The sequence below is a fragment of the Camelus dromedarius genome, chromosome 10 (assembly GCF_036321535.1).
Source record: "Camelus dromedarius isolate mCamDro1 chromosome 10, mCamDro1.pat, whole genome shotgun sequence".
Classification (NCBI taxonomy): domain Eukaryota; kingdom Metazoa; phylum Chordata; class Mammalia; order Artiodactyla; family Camelidae; genus Camelus; species Camelus dromedarius.
Window position 1 is genome coordinate 41,802,783 of NC_087445.1, and position 19,350 is coordinate 41,822,132.

Consider the following 19,350-nt stretch of genomic DNA (forward strand, 5'->3'; position numbering starts at 1 on the left):
GCACTTGCCATGGTAAGCATACTGCTGAATTGTTAGTCAGGTTTTATGAGTAGCAGTATTCAGTTTAATCTTCATTGTAATGTGATCTCTTTAACTCCTAAACTTTAAGATTTTTTTTGTTTTGTCATCCTCTATTAGATACTTGTGATTTGTAAATACTTCATATAGCAAAACAATAAGCAGCCCATGATTAAGTAGAAATGACTTACAGTTCGGCTTTTCCCCCCATCAGGATATCAACAAACTTTTCAGCCTTGATTGAATTTATTGTGGTATAGGATACAAGATGAGGCTTTTACTTGATTTCCCACTATTGTCTGAAGTTACTTAATTATCCTGCTATCAGTGACTCCATTTCTTTCTTGATGATTAATGATAACCATTTCATCATTTATTAAGTTTTTATGTGTACTGTGGTTTACACATGAGTTAGTCCTTGTTTTCATTGACTTATTTTTATGTAAGTGCTGCATTATTTTAAAAATTACATAACTTAAGAATAATGCTGAATGAGCAGTGTATCACTTTTAAGACCATTTTTATTATTATTGATGTGGATATTTTAGGGGTTTTGTTGTTAATGAATTAAACCACTTTTATATTATAAAAGTGTTCCAAATTTAAAGATAACACAGAGTGTTTGATCCCTGGTGGACAGTTCTGTCAAAACTTTGTTTTAACATACAGGAAGATTTAGGAAAGACTTTACACAGTTGTCAGTGACTAAGTGATTGTCTTCCACATGTCGTAATATCTAAATTTTCACTCTTGATAATAAGCAAGATAGAATGTAACGTTTATTGAATACTTGCTGTGTGCCAGGGAGTCCTAAATTTAACCAGATTTCATTTGTTCTGGTGAAGCAGTTTAAGTAATAAATAGCTGGAAAAATTATATAAATATGTATTAAGACTGTCATGTAATTATATATATGTATGTCTTCTTATAATAATCTAAGAGATTTGTTTTTTTTTTCACTTTGTATAGGCTGAAAAGAATTTACCCAACTTGAAAAGTACCTATGACAATGTCGTGCAGCTGATTAAGGTATAAGTGAATAAAATTTGTTTTTTAATTAGATACTGTATTTCAAAGCACATATATTACAAAAATTATTTTATAACTAGAACTGTAAGATCCTTGAGGATAAAAACTGAATATTGTAAATTATAGCTTTTATACTACAAAGAACACAGAGCAGGCAAACATTTATTATGTTACTAAAATCAGCTTTGTTCTTTAGGTGAATTTTTCGTCTTTGGATATTCATTTACATACTGAAGCACTTCTGAATACAATAAATTATTTTAATAATACCCTTCCACAATTGGAGGAAAAATCAGCCCCAATACACGTTGCGGAGACCGAAGACAAAGGAGAGGTTATTAAAAAAATACGTATGTTTCTTTAAAATGCAACTTCAAATTTTTACTGAGTAGTAGATCAGTAAATTTTGGCTCTCACTTTATTATTAACCTATAATATAGGCTTGAGAATTCTGTTATCTAGATTAATATCTAGAAAGACTCATTATATTCCAGGTTAATTTTAGAAAATAATAGTCAAGTGATTACTGCTGAAGAAAAAGTGGCTTTTATCTTATTCTTTTTAGTTGAAGATTATACAGTAGAAGTATTTAGATTAAAATTCATACATTTAGTATTATTTTAGATTAGGAAAATAGAACAAAATTTGAATAATGTGGAAATTTTTTAATCTGAGTGCTTTTTTTAAAGCAGTCAGAAGTTGCAAGTTTGATATCAACAAGTATCACCTTAAAATCATTGAATCACAGAAGATTTATGATTTTACAACTGCAGTTTCTTAGTTTCAAATATTATTTCATCTAGGAACTGTTTTTGTTTTGTCTCTTTGTTTTCATTGGATTTGATTGTTTTTAAAATTCCTAATTTAGTAGGTAATATATATTGCTTGCTTTCAGTTAAATTGCAAATCAGGTTTTCCTCCAGTAGTATCATTATTCGTTGTGATACTTCAGTTTGTTATAAATGTATTAAGGTAACTACTAAAAGTTTTTTCTTATGTTTTACAGTATGATTTTCTTTTTGCAGCTTTAAAACTATCCAAGAATGAAGATATTATTACTTTGCAGATTTTAGCAGAGTTATCGTGTTTACGGATATTTATTCAAGATCAGAAACATAACATTTCAGAAATTAAGATTGAAGGTAATTAGATTTGAGAAAAAGTAAATTCCAGAACTATTAAATGAAGAAAAAGGAATTTAATCATTTGTTTTATTCCCTTAGGGCTTGATTCTGAGATGATTATGAGGCCTTCAGTGACTGAAATAAATGCAAAGCTAAGGAATATAATTGTTTTGGATTCTGATATAAATGCTGTATACAAAAAGGTATGACTTTGTTTCTGTTAATCAGCATTATTAAATATAATTGTCCTTTAAGATTGGTCATAGATATAAATTAGCCATAGGATATTAGCAGTGTGTCTTACTATGTCCATAGGCTTTGGAGTTAGGTGTAATTGGATTCTTACTTTAGCCCTGCTCCTCAGTAATTGTGTGGCCTAATCTTGAAATCTGTTTATTTGTAAAATGAGGATTAAATGTCTCGTAAATGAAAGTAGTACAAGTAATACCGCTAGAACCTAGTTATAGGGAACTGTAGGGCAGGATGAAGGAGTAGCGAATGCTTTTTTTACTTTTTGCTCTTTTGAAATACTGTGAACCTTGTAATGCATTTCACATTTCAACAGCAGAGGGTATGAAGTCAGATAGATTTTTTTTTTTAAGTTTATTTTCATGGCTACTTAGTAATATAGCACTATAATGTTAAAAGAGTCCTTTGAACTAGGTGGCTAGTGGTTGAAGGATAGGCCTTTTGTTACTGGGTGCAGTTTTGTGGTATTTGGAAACGTTTTATTTTGAAATATAGCATATACACAAAAGCAAATAATGTAATTTAAAGAACAACAGGAAAACAAATACTTTTATACTCAACTCTCAAGCCAAGTAATAGAACATACCTCAGGAGTCACCAATATGTCCTAACTTGACTCTCTCCTTGCATAGTTAACTATGTCCTGATTTTTGTATTTTTTATAAGTGATACCAAATATATATGAATCCTTAAATAATAGATTGTTCATCTTGCACTCCTCCTTTTAAAGGGTATCATATTTTATATATTTTTTGTCTTACATCTTGTCATTTATTATATTTTTGAGATATATCCTTGATGATGTGTGTAAGCATCATTTATTCATTTTTATTACTGTGTAGTATTCCATTATACGAAAGTACCACTGGTTATTTATTCATTGTTCTGTTAATATTTGGATTGTTTCTACTTTTTTATTTTTATGAGCATTGCTACTGTAACTAGCCTTGTACATGCCTCCTGATATACTCTTGGACATATCTCATGCAAATATTTCCAGAAAACCTATTTCTAGTGACTGCACACGTACTCTCAAGAGCAGTGGGAGAGAGTTGGTATTTCATTTAAATGCCAGTGCTTGAAATTGTCAGACATTAAATTTTTTGAAGATCTGGAGTATATAATATGGTATTTCTTACCACTAATAAAATTGCACATTTTTCATATATTTATAGACTATGCTTACTCTTCTATGAAATGCCTATTAGTTTAACTTAGGTGTCAGCAAATGTTTTCTGTTAATACCCAGATTGTAAATATTTTAGGCTTTTTAGGCTTTGTGGGCCATGCAGTTTTTGTTGCAACTATTCAGCTCTGGTGAAGGTGACCATAGATAATTTGTAAATGAGTGATTTGTCTGTGTGCCAATAAAATTTTATTTTATACATAACAAATGAAAAATGAAATTTTATATAATTTGCTTCTGTCACAAAATATTGTTCTAACTGAGACATGTGTTACCCCTTATCTACATCTGGTGTCTCCTAGGCCATAGCCTATGTGCCCTAAACTGTGTCTTATGAAAATTCCTTCTCTTCTATTGGGCTCAAGGCAGGTAGTCACAGGTCACTCATGTGACTTATGAAAGATACTCTGTTTTTATTAATTAATTTAATGGTATTGGGATATTACAGTCAACAAAAGATGCAAAATCCTTCTCCTCAAGGAGTAAATAACCAATATATATTCAGTAATAGAAAACAATATTAGAGCGATAAGTACTTTGAAAACCAACAGAGTAGGATAATATGATATTGATCTGAATGGTATTTTATCAGGAGATGCCTCTCTGGAAGGAACATTTGACAGAAATCTGAATCAGTTTATAGAGGAAATAACAACTATAGCGGCCTTGTGGCAGAAAGGTTCTCGGCATGTTTAGGAGGTCGTAGGGGTCTCAGTAACCCTTATGTTGATAGAATTTTAATTTCCCCCCCTTTTTTTCCCTTCTTATAAGTAGGCTTTACAATATATACTTACAATTTATGCATAGTAAGATTTATCCTTTTTAGTGTATAGTTCTGTGAATTTTGACAAACACAGTTGCTTGACAAAGTAGATAAATTCCAATACCTTAAGGATATGGATTAGATCTATCACCTCCACAAATTTACTTCTGTCCTTTGTAGTTATCAGTGTAGTTTTGGCTGGTACAGGATATCATATAAATGGGAAACTATAGTATGTAGTAGTAGGTTCTTTCTTAGCATATGAGATTTTAATTTTTATCTTTTCTCATTTTTTTCCATCAGTCTAGCTAGAGATTTATCAGTTTTATTAATCTTTTCAAAGATCCAGCTTTTGGTTCAGTTCAGTGTTGTTTGCAATTTCATTTATTTCTGCTCTTGTTAATTTTCTTCCTTCTGCTTTTTTTGGATTTAATTTGCTCTTTTCCTAGTTTATTAAGGTGGAAGCTTAGATTATTGATTTGAGATCATCCTTGTTTTCTAATATAAGCATTTACTGCTATAAATTTTCCTTTAAGCACTGCTTTAGCTGCAACCCACATATTTTTATATGTTGTATTTTTATTTTCATTCAGTTAAAAATATTTTCTCATTTCTCACGTGTCTTTATCTTTTACTCATGGTTTATTTAAAAGTGTGTTGTTTAATTTCCAAATATTTTGAGACTCTTCAGATCTTTCTGTTACTGATATCCAATTTAAATTTATTTTGGTCAGAGAAGAAACTTTTTTGGTTATTTTAAACTTATTGATGTTTATGGTCTAGAACATGCATAATCAACACCGATGGACGTTCAAGTATACTTGAAATTAATGTGTATATTCTGCTGTTACTGGGTTGAATGTTCCATAAATGGCAATTAGAGCAAGTAAGTTGGTTAATAGAATTGTTCAGGCTACTGATTTTCTATTTACTGGTTCTGTTGATTATTGAGAAAGGATTGTTGAAGTTTCAACTGTGATTTTGTCTATTTCTCATTTTGGTTCTCTCAATTTTTGCTTCATATGTTTTGGGGATACCATGTTAGGTGCATACACATAGAGGATTTGTATGCCTTCTTGGTAAATTGACCTTTTTGTCATCATGCAGTATCCCTCCTCATCCTTGGTAATTGTCCTTATTCTGAAGTCTACTTTGATAGTAATACAGCCACTCCAGATTTCTTTGCTTTAGTGTTTGCATGGTGTATCTTTTTCTATCCTTTAACTTTTAATCTGTGACTATATTTAAAGTGGGTTCTTATAGGCAACATATACTTCAGTTTTGCTTTTTTATCCAGTCTGACAGTCTGTGACTTTAATTTTGTGTTTAGGCTATTTAAAAAAAATCCAGTTCTTGATATGGTTGGATTAAAATCTGCTGTCTCTCTAATGGATGTCTATTTTCTAGTTGTTTTGTTCATTCTGTCTTTTGTATTGCCCCTTGCTTTTTTTAAACCTCATTTTGGGTGTAGATCATTCATTTTATGATTTCCTTTGGGTTTACAATACATACTTTTAATCACAGTCTACTTTCCAGTAATATTTTACTGCTTTATGTAGTGTAGTGTATCTAACAACAGTATACTGTCAAGTTCTGTTTTTTGTATTTCAGAATATTATTGTATAACGTTTTGCTTTTGTGCATGCTGAAAATCCACAATACATACCGGCTGATTCGGGTTTAGTCAGTTTTCTTGAGAGCAATTAATTTTTCACAAAAGATACATTTATTTTCATTCTAACCATTTCTGGAACTCATTTCTTCATGTACCTTCAGAATTCTGGTATTTTCATTTCTACCTGAGGAACTTTATCATTTCTTATAATGCATGTTTACTGGTTTTAAATTCTTTCATCTTTTGTAGGGTGGAGGGATAGGAACTCAGTGGGGTAAAGCTTTTATTTCACTTTCATTTTCTGAGTGATGTTTTTGCTAAGTGTAGAGTTCTGGGTTCACATAGCTTTTTCCCTCTTTCAAACTGTTAAAAATGTGACTCCACTATTCTTTGTTATACATGGTTCTGATTAGAAGTCAGCTATGTATCTTTGCTCCATTGTATGTAATTTCCTATCTTTATCAGACTTCCTTCAGAATTTGGTGTGTCTGAGTGTATGTAAGTGTGTTTTCATATTTGTCCTGTTTGAAGTTCTCTGAGCTTTTTGGATCTTTCAGTATTTTTTATATCTTTTCAAATAGTTCTGCTTTCATCTCCCTCCCTCTCTATCCTCTGCTTCGTCCTCTTCTGTCTCCATCTCTTCCCTGTTCTTCTTCCTCTTGGGTTTCAAAAATTCTTATTAGATTCCTGTCAGAGATTGTCGCACAACCTTTGGATCCTCTGTTCAACTTTTCCCCCATTCTTTTCTCATGTTTCAGTTTGGATAAATTCTCTTGGCCTACTTTTAAGCTCACTGATTTTGTCCTTGGCTCTGTTAAATATACTGATGAACCCATTAAAGGTATTCATCTGTTACTGTGTTATTTCAATTTTTAATATTTCCCTTTGACTCTTTTTTTCTATTTTCCATTTGTCTACTCATATTCTTCATCTGTTCATTCATATTTTCCACTAGAAGCATTTACCATATTAATCATAATAATTTAAAATTCACTGGCTGAAAGTTTCAATATCTGTGTTATAGGCAAGTCTGGTTCTGATGATTGTCCTTTGTTGTTTATTTTTTTCCTGCTTTTTGGGATGTTTCCTAACTACTGATTGAATGTCAGACACATAATATAAGTTAGTAGAGACTGAGGTCAACAGTATTTATGTCTGGAAGTGGGTATGCCTCATTTTTCTGCTAGTCCATTAGTATAGGGGGTTGAATCAGTTTAATGGAGAGCTAAGCTAGGTTTGCATTTTCTTGTTTAATGTGAGTCCCTTCAGTAACCCACTGCTTCACATTGCTTTGGCTATGTCCTGTGCTTTGGGTGGGGGCTTTGTTGTTGGGGAGTACTGCTGCATGCCATGATTTTGACTTTCCCTCTAATCTTGTACCTCAGAAAGTTCTCTTTCCATACTGTTAGCTCTTCCCTTGATGTTAAGAGTCTGTTGCTGCTTTTTCTCAGTGCTTGCTACCTTGATAGTGAGTATTTAGGAAAGTAGGGGTGGAGTAGGAAGATGTTTTAGGTAGGCTCGTCAGTTGTCCTAGTTCAGGTTTAGTCTATCCAGGCCTGTTTCTCCAGGTCTCAAAAATGGGGCGTTCTTGGTGATTCTGTTCATCTCTCCCAAGGCGTTTGACTCAGTTTGTTGGTAGCTCCTGTGTGGGAGAGAATATCCTTTCCTGCTCCAGTAGAAGATGCCCTGTATGGTCTGGGTTTCTTCCCTCAGGTGTAGAGGAAGTTTTAGCTTTGCCGCTTGGGTGTAGTATCTTTACCTGTGCCCTGAGGGCAGCAGGGTTACTGCCATTTCCCTAGTTTCTTAAGGCTTTTGCCCTAAGAGAATAATCCTGGTGGTACATTGGGCCTTTGCTGCAGTGAAGGCTTCTCTCCTTGGGGAAGAAGGAAGGCTTCCTCTGATATTCCTTCTCTACCTCAGTCTCTCATGAGTTTCCAGCAGAGAGCTCATAGTGACGTGCTTGCAGCTGAGTATGAGCTCCTCTTGTATCTGTGGCTCCCAGGGATTCTATATGTTAGTTCATAGTCAATCTTTACCATTTTATCAGAGTTCTTCTTACATATCGTATATGTGACTGACATCTCATTCCACCTCTCCCTTACCACAGGTGAGCTGGTGCTCAAGGTTCTGTCTCTTTTGAAGGTAACCTTTTTTTCTTCGGATTTTAGGCTGCTTGGTTGGCTTGTGACCTCAGATTTCTATTGATTTTAAGAAAAGTTACGATTTTGTAGTTAATCTGTTTTTTGTTTTTTCTTAAGGTTTGGAATGGCCCTCTCCAACATTCTACATCCTAGGCAGAAGCAGAACTCTTATAGACTTCTTTTTAGTTTGATCTTACACCTCAGCCTTTAGACAACTATTTTTGATTCCTGAGATTTTCTTTTTTCTGTGGTTGGAATTCATTTGCTTATTGATGGCTCTTGAGCCCTCTACATTGCTTCTAGCATTTAGGAGGGTCAAGAAAGCTGTAAACTAAATGAGTGAGTGCTCTGTTCATCTTTCAGAATATTTTCAATGTTTCACACCTACTGATAGCTCCAACATTTTTAACTGGGGTTGCAGAATTTGGGACATTAAACTGCTGTAGGTAATTCTTGTTCGACAGTTGAGATGATTCTTCACAAACTAATCAGGAACAGAAGTATAGTGATAGGAAGAGACTCCTTTGAAGGATCTGGAAAATCTATACGTACATCACACCAAGCAGATTATATTAAGTTTTAGAGGTACAGGGTTTTTCAGACTTTTGACATTGACCGAAAAATACATTTATATGGCAGTTCTCAGTGCACAAGTGTACATACTAAATGAAAATGTCTGTTCTGATCATTTTTTCCTGTTTTTCCGATCGAAAAAATATGTTGTGCCAGACCTACTAAATTGATAGTATGGCCCAGAAAGGGAGCTGCCACCACCAGTTTGAAAACCTTTGCAGTGTAGATTCTAATAAAGGAGTTAGAATTGTCTTGTTTGTACCTGGCTTGAATACTTAGAAGATTTTCCAAGTATGTGGGTATGTTTTGTTTTTGCTTTATTTTTGAAGTAAAGACATTATTTCAAAAATGGATTTGACAATTGAATTTTCTCTCATTAAGGCTGTTTATATAACTGGAAAAGAAGTTTTCAGCTTCAAAATGATTTCTTACATGGGTGCGACTGCTGGTTCTGCATACACAGATATGAATGCGGTTGACGTTCAAGTTAATTTAACCGTTGGTTGCATTGAAGTAGTTTTCGTCACAAAATTTCTATGTTCTATACTGGTAAGTATGTTAATTTTTCATTTATTCTTTTCTAGTTGGAAATTGCTGTGCATCAAGCAAAGATGAAGAAGAATAATTCCTTGCTTGATTTTTTTCCTGAGTTTTTCAAGGTGTTCTGGCTACCTTTTATCGTGACTGAAATGTACAGTATATTATTTATATAACATTATTTTCACATGGGAATGTTCTAGTTAACTGAAATGTATATTTTATAAACATTAAATATATGGGTATTATGTATCATTTTATGTATATTGAATTCTTGATTTTATATATGATTGGTTTAAGTGTTCTACCCGACTTCCAGCTCTAACTAAAACTTCTAAATGCACAATTGAAGTTTGGTTTGGTTTTAGGTAATCATTAAGAAAAACGTATTTTCTGTTGCATTCTGATTCTGTGAATATCTAGGGCTTTTGAGGGATTTAGATTTAGTCTAATTGATAGACATCTTTTTATTATTGACAGACATCATTTTATTATTGTTCTGTCCTACAAACATAAATAAGCTCTCTGTCTATTGAGGTTGTTTAGGGAAATACTATATGACTGTTTAGCCATTAGGGAAAGAGACAATAAAGGAAATGGATAGCAATGAAGCACTGCAATATCCATTTGTTGCTTTGGACTAGATTTGTATTGTTTTACTGTGTGTCTGATCTTTGTGTTTCTCAAAGTTTATTACAGAAAATTAAGGTTTAACATAGGCAGTCAGACTTTGAATAATGCTTGGTTGTACCAAGAGAAAAAATTTTTTCACTGAGATATATCATAAATACCAATATACATTTAATAATCTTATTCATTAATGGTAGCCTTAAGACTATAATTCTGATTTTCTTTATAGGCTTTTATAGATAATTTTCAAGCAGGTAAACAAGCCTTGGCTGAGGCAACTGTTCAGGCAGCAGGAAGGGCTGCTACTGGTGTAAAAGAACTGGCACAAAGGAGCTCTAGAATGGCATTGGATGTTAACATCAAAGCCCCAGTTGTGGTTATCCCACAGTCTCCAGTTTCTGAAAATGTTTTTGTTGCTGATTTTGGGCTAATTACGATGACAAATACATTCCATGTGATAACAGACAGCCAGACCAACCCCCCGCCCATTATTGATTTGATAACAGTAAAGCTGAGTGAAATGCGACTATACAGGTAAGCTTTTCATGGGTATGTTTATGTAGAAGGCAATCTTTTTCTGTCTTTTTACATTAAAGGCCTTGGTATCCTGAGTTTACTGTTTAAAGTGGAATTTTATTATAACTGTGCTTAATTTTGTGATTCTCTTTCCCAAGTATTTGTTGGCAAGATTAATTATAGGCTTCTAGTTTTTAAAAACCTAGAAAGTTTTGGAAAATTAGTCATTAGGTAATTAGGAACACTAAAATTTATTACCTGAGGCAGTATATTTGTATTTATTTGTAGTTCTTTATAAATTATAAGGTTATGGAAGAAATGCAAGATTTTCTAATATATTTATTTGCTCTGTGAATACAGTATTACCTGAAGTATTCTATCAGTTTTGTGCTGTGGATATGACATACTAATTAAACACACACATAGTAGTGTCTAATCTTATATATTCACTAGACATAAGTGAATATCTAGATAGTTCCAGAACTTTTATTATGTTATTTTTAATCATCTATTCTATATTTAAATGCCTTATTCCTTTTTTAACTTGGATTCATCTCTAAACCTCTCACTTGCTCTTTTCTTTCCTCCTGTAATTTTTCTTTGATCTCATTGTGTTGGGTTTTTTTTTCCCTTTTATTTTTGTTGCTTTTCTTTGGCCTCTGGCAGGTCTGTCTCCCTCCCATTGTTCTTTCCATCAGTTGAATATTTTTAAAGCAGCTTTATGAGATATAATTGGCATGTGATAAATTGTATAATTTTAAAGTATGTAGTTTGATAAATTTAACATGCATACATTTGTGATAGTAAGAGTACAGTTGTGTTAATTCTTCCTTAAATATTTGGTAGAATTGACCAGTGAGGCCATCTGGGGCTAGTATTTCCTTGTAGGAGGTTTTTAACTTCAATTTCCATTTCTTTAATAAACTTAAGGTTATTCAAATTATTTATTTTTTGAGTGATCATTGTTAATTTTTTCAAGAAATGCCTATTTCACCTAAGTTGTAGAGTTTTATGACATAAAGTTCATAATATTCCCTTCTTCCTCGTTAATATCTGTATTGATGTTACCTCCCTCATTCTTGATATTTATAATTTATACCTTTTTGCTAATCAGTCTGGCTAGAGGTTTGTCAGTTTCATCGATCTTTTTTTTCCCTATGGTACACCTGGATATCCATTCTTTTATTTCCTTCTGGTTTTACTGAGATATAATTGACATAATAGCACTACGTGTACAGCATAATGATTTGACTTACATCTTACATACATAATGAAATGATTACCATATAAGTTCATTAAACATCCATCATCTCATATGTGTACAAAATTAAAAGAATAGAATAGCTATTTTTTCTTGTGATGAGAACTCAGGATTTACTGATAACAATTTCTATTGTTAATTATATTTATCTTGTTGTATATTTTATCCTTAGTACTTACGTATCTTATAACTGATAGTTTGTACCTTTTGACTCCCTCCTACTTCCTGCCTCCTACCCTCTTGTAACTACAAATCTTACTTCTTTCTCTGTTTGTTGATTTGTTTTGAAGTGTAATTGACTTACAGAACTATGCTAGTTTTTGTCACACAGTGTAGTGATTCAGTATTTTTATACATTTCAAAATGATCACTGTGATAGATCTAGTCCCATCGTCACCATACAACCATATTAGATAGTTATTGACCATATTCCCCACACTGTACATTCATACCCATGACTCATTTGACACTGAAAGTTTGTATCTCTTAATCTCCCTCATTTATTTTTCTCTTCTCCCCACCCCTCTCCCTTCTGGCAAGCACCTGTTTGTTCTCTGTATCTCTCTTATTTTTTGTTATGTTTATTCCTTTGTTTTGGTTTTTAAATTCAATATACAAGTGAGATCATATAGTAGTTTTCTTTCTATCTGTTTGTCTGACTTACTTCGCTTTACATAATACCCTCTAGGTCCATCCACGTTGTCAGAAATGGCAAGATTTAATTATTTTTTAAGGCTGTGTGATATTCCATTGTGTGTGTGTGTATTCCATCTTCTTTATCCATTCATCTGTTGATGAAAACTTAGATTGTTTCTGTATCTTGGCAATTATAAATAATGCTGCAATGAACTTAGGGGTGCATATATCTTTTCAAATTAGTGTTTTCATTTTGTTTGGATAAATATTCAGGAGTGGAATTGCTGGGTGGCGCCAGTACCAGACAAAGCTGGCTGCGTTGTTCAGTGTGTCCCATAGCTGGTGTTGGGCCACTGGTGGGCAGGGTCAGGGCCTACCAGTCCCATGGCTGGTGCCCACCCACTGGTGGGTGAGGTCATGTCCTTGAGCAGGTGCCAGCCTCCTGGTGGTCAGAGCTGGGTCTTGTGATCTTTTGTTGAGGAGCCTTGTGGTTCTGGAGCTGATGTCAGCACACAGGTGGGCAGGGCTGGATCATAAGGGAGTTGGCCTGCTGGTGGGTAGGGTTGTGTCAACACTTGGCTAGCTGCTTGGTATGGGATGTTCCAGGACTGGTGCCTACTGGCTGGTGGGCTGGGCAGGGTCCCAGTGTTAATGAGCTAGAGGGAGGATTCCAGAATGTACTTGCCTGCAGCATTGTCCTTGTGGTTGAATGAGCACCCAAAAGTGGCTGCTGCCAGGGTCTTTGTCCCCAGGGTGAGTCCCAGTAGCCTCCTTCTTCTTTGGGAGGCCCTCTAATATTAGCAGGTGGGTCTGACCCAGGTTCCTTTAAAATTACTACTTTTTTCCCTTGGTCTCAGAGCATGAGAGATTTTGTGTGCACCCTTTAAGAATGAATTCTGTTTCCTACAGCCCTCTGACTCTCCCAAAAATATGCTCCACTGACCCTCAAAGCTGTTCTGGGAACTCTAGTCTGGGCAGCCCAATGTTAGAGGTTGGATCCCTCACTCCTTGGGAAGAACCTCTGCAGTTGTAGTTAGCCTTTCATTTGTGGCCTACCTGGGAGTGTGGTTCTGTACTATACCATGTCTGCACTCCTCCCTCCTGTGTTCTTGTGCTTCTTTCTTTATATCTTTAGTTGCAGAAGAGCTTTCTACTAGTCTTAAGGTCATTCTCATCGGTAGTTGTTCTGTAAATATTTGTAATGTTGGCGTGTCCTTGGGAGAAGGTGATCTTGGAGTCTTCCCTCTCCTCTATCTTGCCATTCCCTGGTATTCATCCTTGATAGTCCAGTTTTATTATTTACTAAACAACCAGCTTATTTATTTATTTAATGTGTTTAAGAATCAGCTTTTGGTTTTTTCCTCTTGTTTTCTCTTTCACTGATTTCTGCTGTGATATCATTCCTTCTGCTTACTTTGGGTTTAATTTTGCTAAGTTTCTTTAGGTGGTGGATCAGATTATTGATTTGAACATTTCTAATATAGATATTTAGTGCTAACATTTTGGTGTTCTTTGTAGCTCTCTTCTCTCTGGCACTTGATCATGTGAACTCTACCTGCCTTAGTTTCCCTGGACTCTCAGCTCTGTCTTCTCAACTCATGGACTTTACTGGTTATTTCTTGGCTTATCCTCCCCCATCCCTCTTTTCCATGACCTGTTGAAGTTGGGGCAATCAAAGGGCTCATCTTGTTTTTTTCATGTGTCTCAGTAATCACTGGTTATTTCCTGATGTCCTGTGTCTTGAAAACTTTTTTTTATATATTTTGCATATGTGTGTTTGGAGGGTAGGGAGCAGTTGTTTCAGGTAGGAGGGTAAATCTGATTCATACTATTTCATCTTAGATGGAAGGGAAAATTTTCATTGAATATTTGAGTATTTATTAGCATGTAATATACCCCAGGTGTAGTGTTAGGAATATGTAGTACAATAGTAAGCAGTCTTTACAAGGGATGAATAAATAGTACCTACCTCATTGGATTGTTGAGGTAGGTACTATTTAATGAATTTAATGAGCTGATGCATAAAAACAGGGTCACATTTAGATTTGGGAAGGTTGTAGAAAGTAGGTCAAAAGGAGACAAAGTTGGAAATTGGAAGAATGGTTTATTCACATAAGAATTACATGTGACTCAGTGTAGGATAAGGAAGTGAGATAGAGAACTAAGCAGCTATGAGAAATTTGAAAAGTGGAGTTAAAGGTAGCATTATTAAATGTGTGTCATGGTTAAAAGAGAGTAGTTAAAATTGACTCCAGGTTGCAGGTTTGTATTAAAAAAAAAACCCTCAGTATTTGGTAATAATACAGTTCAGTGAACTATGACAGAGTAATGCAAAAAAAAAAATAGTAGAGTGGTGATACTAACAAGTTCTCCAGTGGGCAAAGTAACTTGAAAATAATTACACGACTTATACATGAAGTTATATAGAACCAGATTTGGAACACATCTGAACATACGTGTCTGGATATTAGGAGAGTATTCAGATTTCTAGATCTAGGCATCCTTAATAGTATTTAGCTAGTTACAGGAGCCATCAAAGTGAGTAAGATCACACAGAGAATTTGTAGAGTGGGACATGGTGAAACAGAGTGCTGAGGAATGTCAACATTTAAGGAACTGGCAGAAAAGAAATCCTCAAAAGAGGTTAAGTTGGAGCAAGCAGAAAGATAGGAAGGAAACCAGGAGAATGTGTTGAGGCAGCACTGAAGGTCATGTTGATGTTGTAAACCATGAATTAACAGTGTATGATTTTTTTTTCATGCAGTACTTGATATTCGGTATTGAAATCCAACAGCCAGTTGGATTCAGGAAAGACAATTTTTAACAAGTGGTATGACTGAAGATAGTGGGACAGGATTTTAAATATTGTAAGTCATGTTGATGGATAATGGAGAGGACAGAAGTTGAAGATAAGAGGATACTGATAGAGTAAACGAATGTAGAGAGTGATTTATAGACTGGAGATTCAGTAGTCTCAGAGTCTTCAGAAATGAGCACTGACTCGTCATTGATAAATTATAGCAAAAATAGAAGGTGGTTAACATGGATGGTATTACTCTTAAAGGAATAGACGTGAGAGTGGAGGAGCATCATTTCAAATTAAGAAAAATGGTTTCTGTCTCTGAACTCTGAGGTAGGTAAGGTGTTGGAGAGAAATCAGACTTTAATAGAGCTTCATGGAAAGCTAGGTTTCAGTTAAGATAAGAAATGAATAATAAATTTAGTGAAGACATTGGAAAGTATAGAATGATTTGTTCAGTCAAATCTAGAGATTTCAGAAATTACAGGGAAATACTGAGGTGAGACTTCTATTTTAATAATAGGCTGTAGGTACATAGTAATAATGTTAAGCTTTAGATGGCTCATTGACTTGGAGTTTATACTATATAAAATTTTGAATTTACTAACAATAGAATATTTATACATCTATATTTAATTACATCTTGTTTGACTTTAAGAAATGATGTAGATATGAATTAGATGTGAGTCTGTATTACAAATAGATTATTTTTAAAAGAGTTCACTAAATTTTTATAGAGCACTAAATAGTAATATGTATTATTTTTATGTCCAAAAAAGAATTAATTTTTAATTGAAGAAATACATAAAATGGTATTAGGGATGAACATAAAAGATTGCTGACAATATGACCACCCAGAGATAACTACTATTAATAATTTGGTATGTTTTTCTACTTCATTATATCTGCACATATGTTTAAGTTAAGTAAAGTATGAATTATATTGTACATTTTTAAAAACCTCTTGTGTTTGTTTTATATGCGGACTTGAATTTTTATTGATGTACAGTTGACATACAATATTGTATAAGACATAGATGTACAGTATAATCATTGACAATTTTTAAAGATTATACTCCATTTATAGTTACTATAAAATATTGGCTATATTTCCTGGGTTGTATAATCTATCCTTGTAACTCATTTGTTTTTTTGTGATACCCTTTTTATTTTTAATTTTGTGATTTTTAAAAATTCTTATTATTGAGATGTAGTCAGTTTGCAATGTTAGTTTCAGGTGTACAACAAAGTGATTCAGTTATACATATACATATATACATAGTTTTAGATTCTTTTCCATTACAACTCATTACAAGAAATTGAATATAGTTCCCTGTGCTATATAGTAGGTCCTTGTTCTTTATCTATTTTGTATATAGTAATGTATATCTGTTAATCCCAAACTCTTCATCTATCCCTATTTCCCATTCCCCCCCAGTAACCACAGTATGTTTTCTGTGTCCGTGAGTATATTTCTGGTTTATAAAGAAAATATGTATCTTTCCCCCCTCTCTCTCTTTAATTTTTTATATTCCACATATAAGTGACATCATATATTTGTCTTTCTCTGATTTACTTCACTTAATATGAAAACCTCTAGATCTGTCCATGTTGCTGCAATTTGCATTTTATTCTTTTTTATGGCTAAGTAGTATTCCATCGTGTATATTTCTCATAAATTAAGGGGATGTGTGGTAATCTGCTATATATGTAAATCAGTGAATTTAAATGTTTTTATAATGAAGTCTTATATAATGTATGTTTATAGATTATATAGAGAGAAATCTTATTTTAAGAGTTAGTTGTCCGACTGGTATATTTTGGCACTTTTTAACATATTGCAAAGTCCTATTTTAAAAATTCATTTTTCTTCAATATGGAGCACTTCAGCTCAGAAAATTACTGAGGTTTCTAGTGGGATGGAACATCTCGTTTTGACATGGAAAATTTATTCAATTTTATTTTTCTCTTCACACACCAGTTATTGACTTCTACTATTTGTATATGAAATGATTAATGTTTTACTATCTGATTATGTATGAAACTATTCAGAACAATTTTATTTCTACTTATAGGACTCAATTTATTAATGATGCATACCAGGATGTACTGGATCTTCTACTGCCATTAAATCTTGAGGTGATTGTTGAGCGAAATTTATCCTGGGAGTGGTATCAAGAAGTTCCTTGTTTTAATGTAAATGCTCATCTAAAGCCCATGGAGGTAACTTTTGGATGCTTATTGATTTCTGTTTTGTTGATTAAGAAATATTGCTTGAGGGCATAAGACATTTTGCATGTCTTGGTTATACATTACCTTGGTCAGAAATGAAATAGTAGGTACAAAACCTAGAATTCATTGAGTGTTCTTCATTCGGTCAACAAATATTTGAGTGCCAACTGTGTATTAGACCCTGTACTAGATATTGGAGAACTGTGGCAAAGAAGTTGTGACATTGTCTCTGACTTCATGGAACTTAACAGTGTAATGCAGGGGTTGGTGGTGATGGTGGTGGTCCAAAGGTGTGACAGACAGTAAAAAAAAAAAAAAAAAAAAAAAAAAAAAGTACACATGTACATAATTAAAATAGTTATAAATTGTGGTAAATCCCATGAAGGAACCAAATGTTAGACATGGTGCTACAGTAGTTAGATATATTAATATAGATCTTAGTGGAGAGGTCTAGGCTGGAAGTAATAATTTGGAAGTCATCATATTACAGATGGTATTTAAAGCTGTGGGAGTATATTAAATAACTTAGGAAAGGTCCTGGAAGAATAGAGGTTGAAGATGAAAATGGCTGATGAGTCAGTAACAGAGGCATTAACTTTACCTCCCTACTGGTTGATTTTGCTTCACGGATCTCTAATTTAACTGTCCACAGGTTCATATTTTTCCCTCTTGACTGGATGGAAGTCAAAACTGTATCATATGCTTTGCTGAAGTGGTAGCTATTTGTATTATTTCTGGAAGATTTCTTTAAGAAATCTACTTAACAAATTCTCTTCCTCGCTCTGCTCCTCAGTTTCCCTTTCTGTTTCTCTCTATAAAAATTGTATTCAAAAAGAGAAAGCTGTCATTTTAAAGATTTCATATTTTTAGCTCAAAAATGTATTTAGAACATAAAACCTGATGATCTCAACTGAAAATCTTTAAACTCTAGTGTATAAGATCATATGGACTCCTTAACTTAAAAATGGAGAATACCTTCTTAAATAATTGATGTCTCTTTATATTGGTAAGACGGCAGATAGAAAATTACAAAACATAAGTAGCATGTTCCACACAGCATACTGAGCAAATCCTCTCCCCATTGGGCCCAGTCATTAGGCAGAATTGTGTGGCACAGCTGGGACACCATTTTCTTTCACTCTTCTCCAGGGAGAATCCATGCAGAATGTTCAGATGATGATGCAGACCATCTTCAAATGTCCAGCTGCCTTCCAGGGCAGATCAAATAGGGTCTTCCCTACACCGATCCACCTCAGTAGTTAGCAGCTGTTGTAGCCCATCCCCAGCTTCACATATACGAACCCTCTTAGACATCATCCTCTGTATCAGAGAGAGGTTGGAATCAGTTACTCTGATGCATCTAGCCTAAGTGCTGCAGTTTGTGATTTCTGATTTGTCAGAAATTTGGGGATAGCACACACAGTCTTTTCTGACACACAGAAGCCACAGACCAGCATTCCTTTGGTCCAGCTTCCTACGCTGAGCTGTTGGCAAGGGTGAAGAGTGATGATTAACGTCAGTATTTGGGGGGTATTCAGTATACATGTACTAATTGAAAGACATAGTTTAGAAGTTGTAATATTTAATTTCATCCTAATTTATGTGAATATACTGTTTTTGAAATACTTGCTACGTAATAATCACAAAATAAGTATCATGAATAAATGAAAATTTAAAAAACAAAAAACATAAGTAGCATGAATAAGGAGTTAATCTTAAAACACTAGATTAGTTTATCACCTTCAGAATGCAATCAAAGGAAGCCTGATGCAAATAAAACTGGTAAATTTTGTGGAATTAAAGTTATCCCCTTGAGTTCAGTAAACATATCAATTTAAAACTGTAGGTTTTTGTTTTTGTTTTTTTACCTAATTGCTGTTTTATTAGAGTTCTCCAGAGAAATAGAACCAGTACGGTGTTTGAGTGTGTAAATACTTGATGTAGATGCATTAGACTGACTTATTGAAGACTGGATTTTAACCTCTCCTTGACCCTGAAGTTGAGGTCCAGTAGGGGTCAAACTTGTGGTCCCCTAAGGTG

General features: G+C 33.9%; 1 protein-coding gene across 5 annotated transcripts in view; it reads left to right on the forward strand.

Annotated features, from left to right (window-relative positions):
• VPS13A (vacuolar protein sorting 13 homolog A) overlaps positions 1-19,350 on the forward strand; it is a 197,336-nt gene that overhangs the window by 84,644 nt on the left and 93,342 nt on the right. For all 5 annotated transcript variants that reach the window (XR_010382701.1, XR_010382700.1, XM_010978070.3 and 2 more), the window contains exons 28-34: positions 988-1,047; positions 1,244-1,397; positions 2,073-2,189; positions 2,271-2,374; positions 9,080-9,247; positions 10,095-10,399; positions 17,154-17,301. Coding sequence is in view for 3 of the 5 variants with exons in the window: in XM_010978070.3 (XP_010976372.1) it covers positions 988-1,047; positions 1,244-1,397; positions 2,073-2,189; positions 2,271-2,374; positions 9,080-9,247; positions 10,095-10,399; positions 17,154-17,301 (1,056 nt within the window). In the remaining 2 variants the exon portion in view is untranslated. The remainder of the gene's footprint in view (positions 1-987; positions 1,048-1,243; positions 1,398-2,072; positions 2,190-2,270; positions 2,375-9,079; positions 9,248-10,094; positions 10,400-17,153; positions 17,302-19,350) is intronic.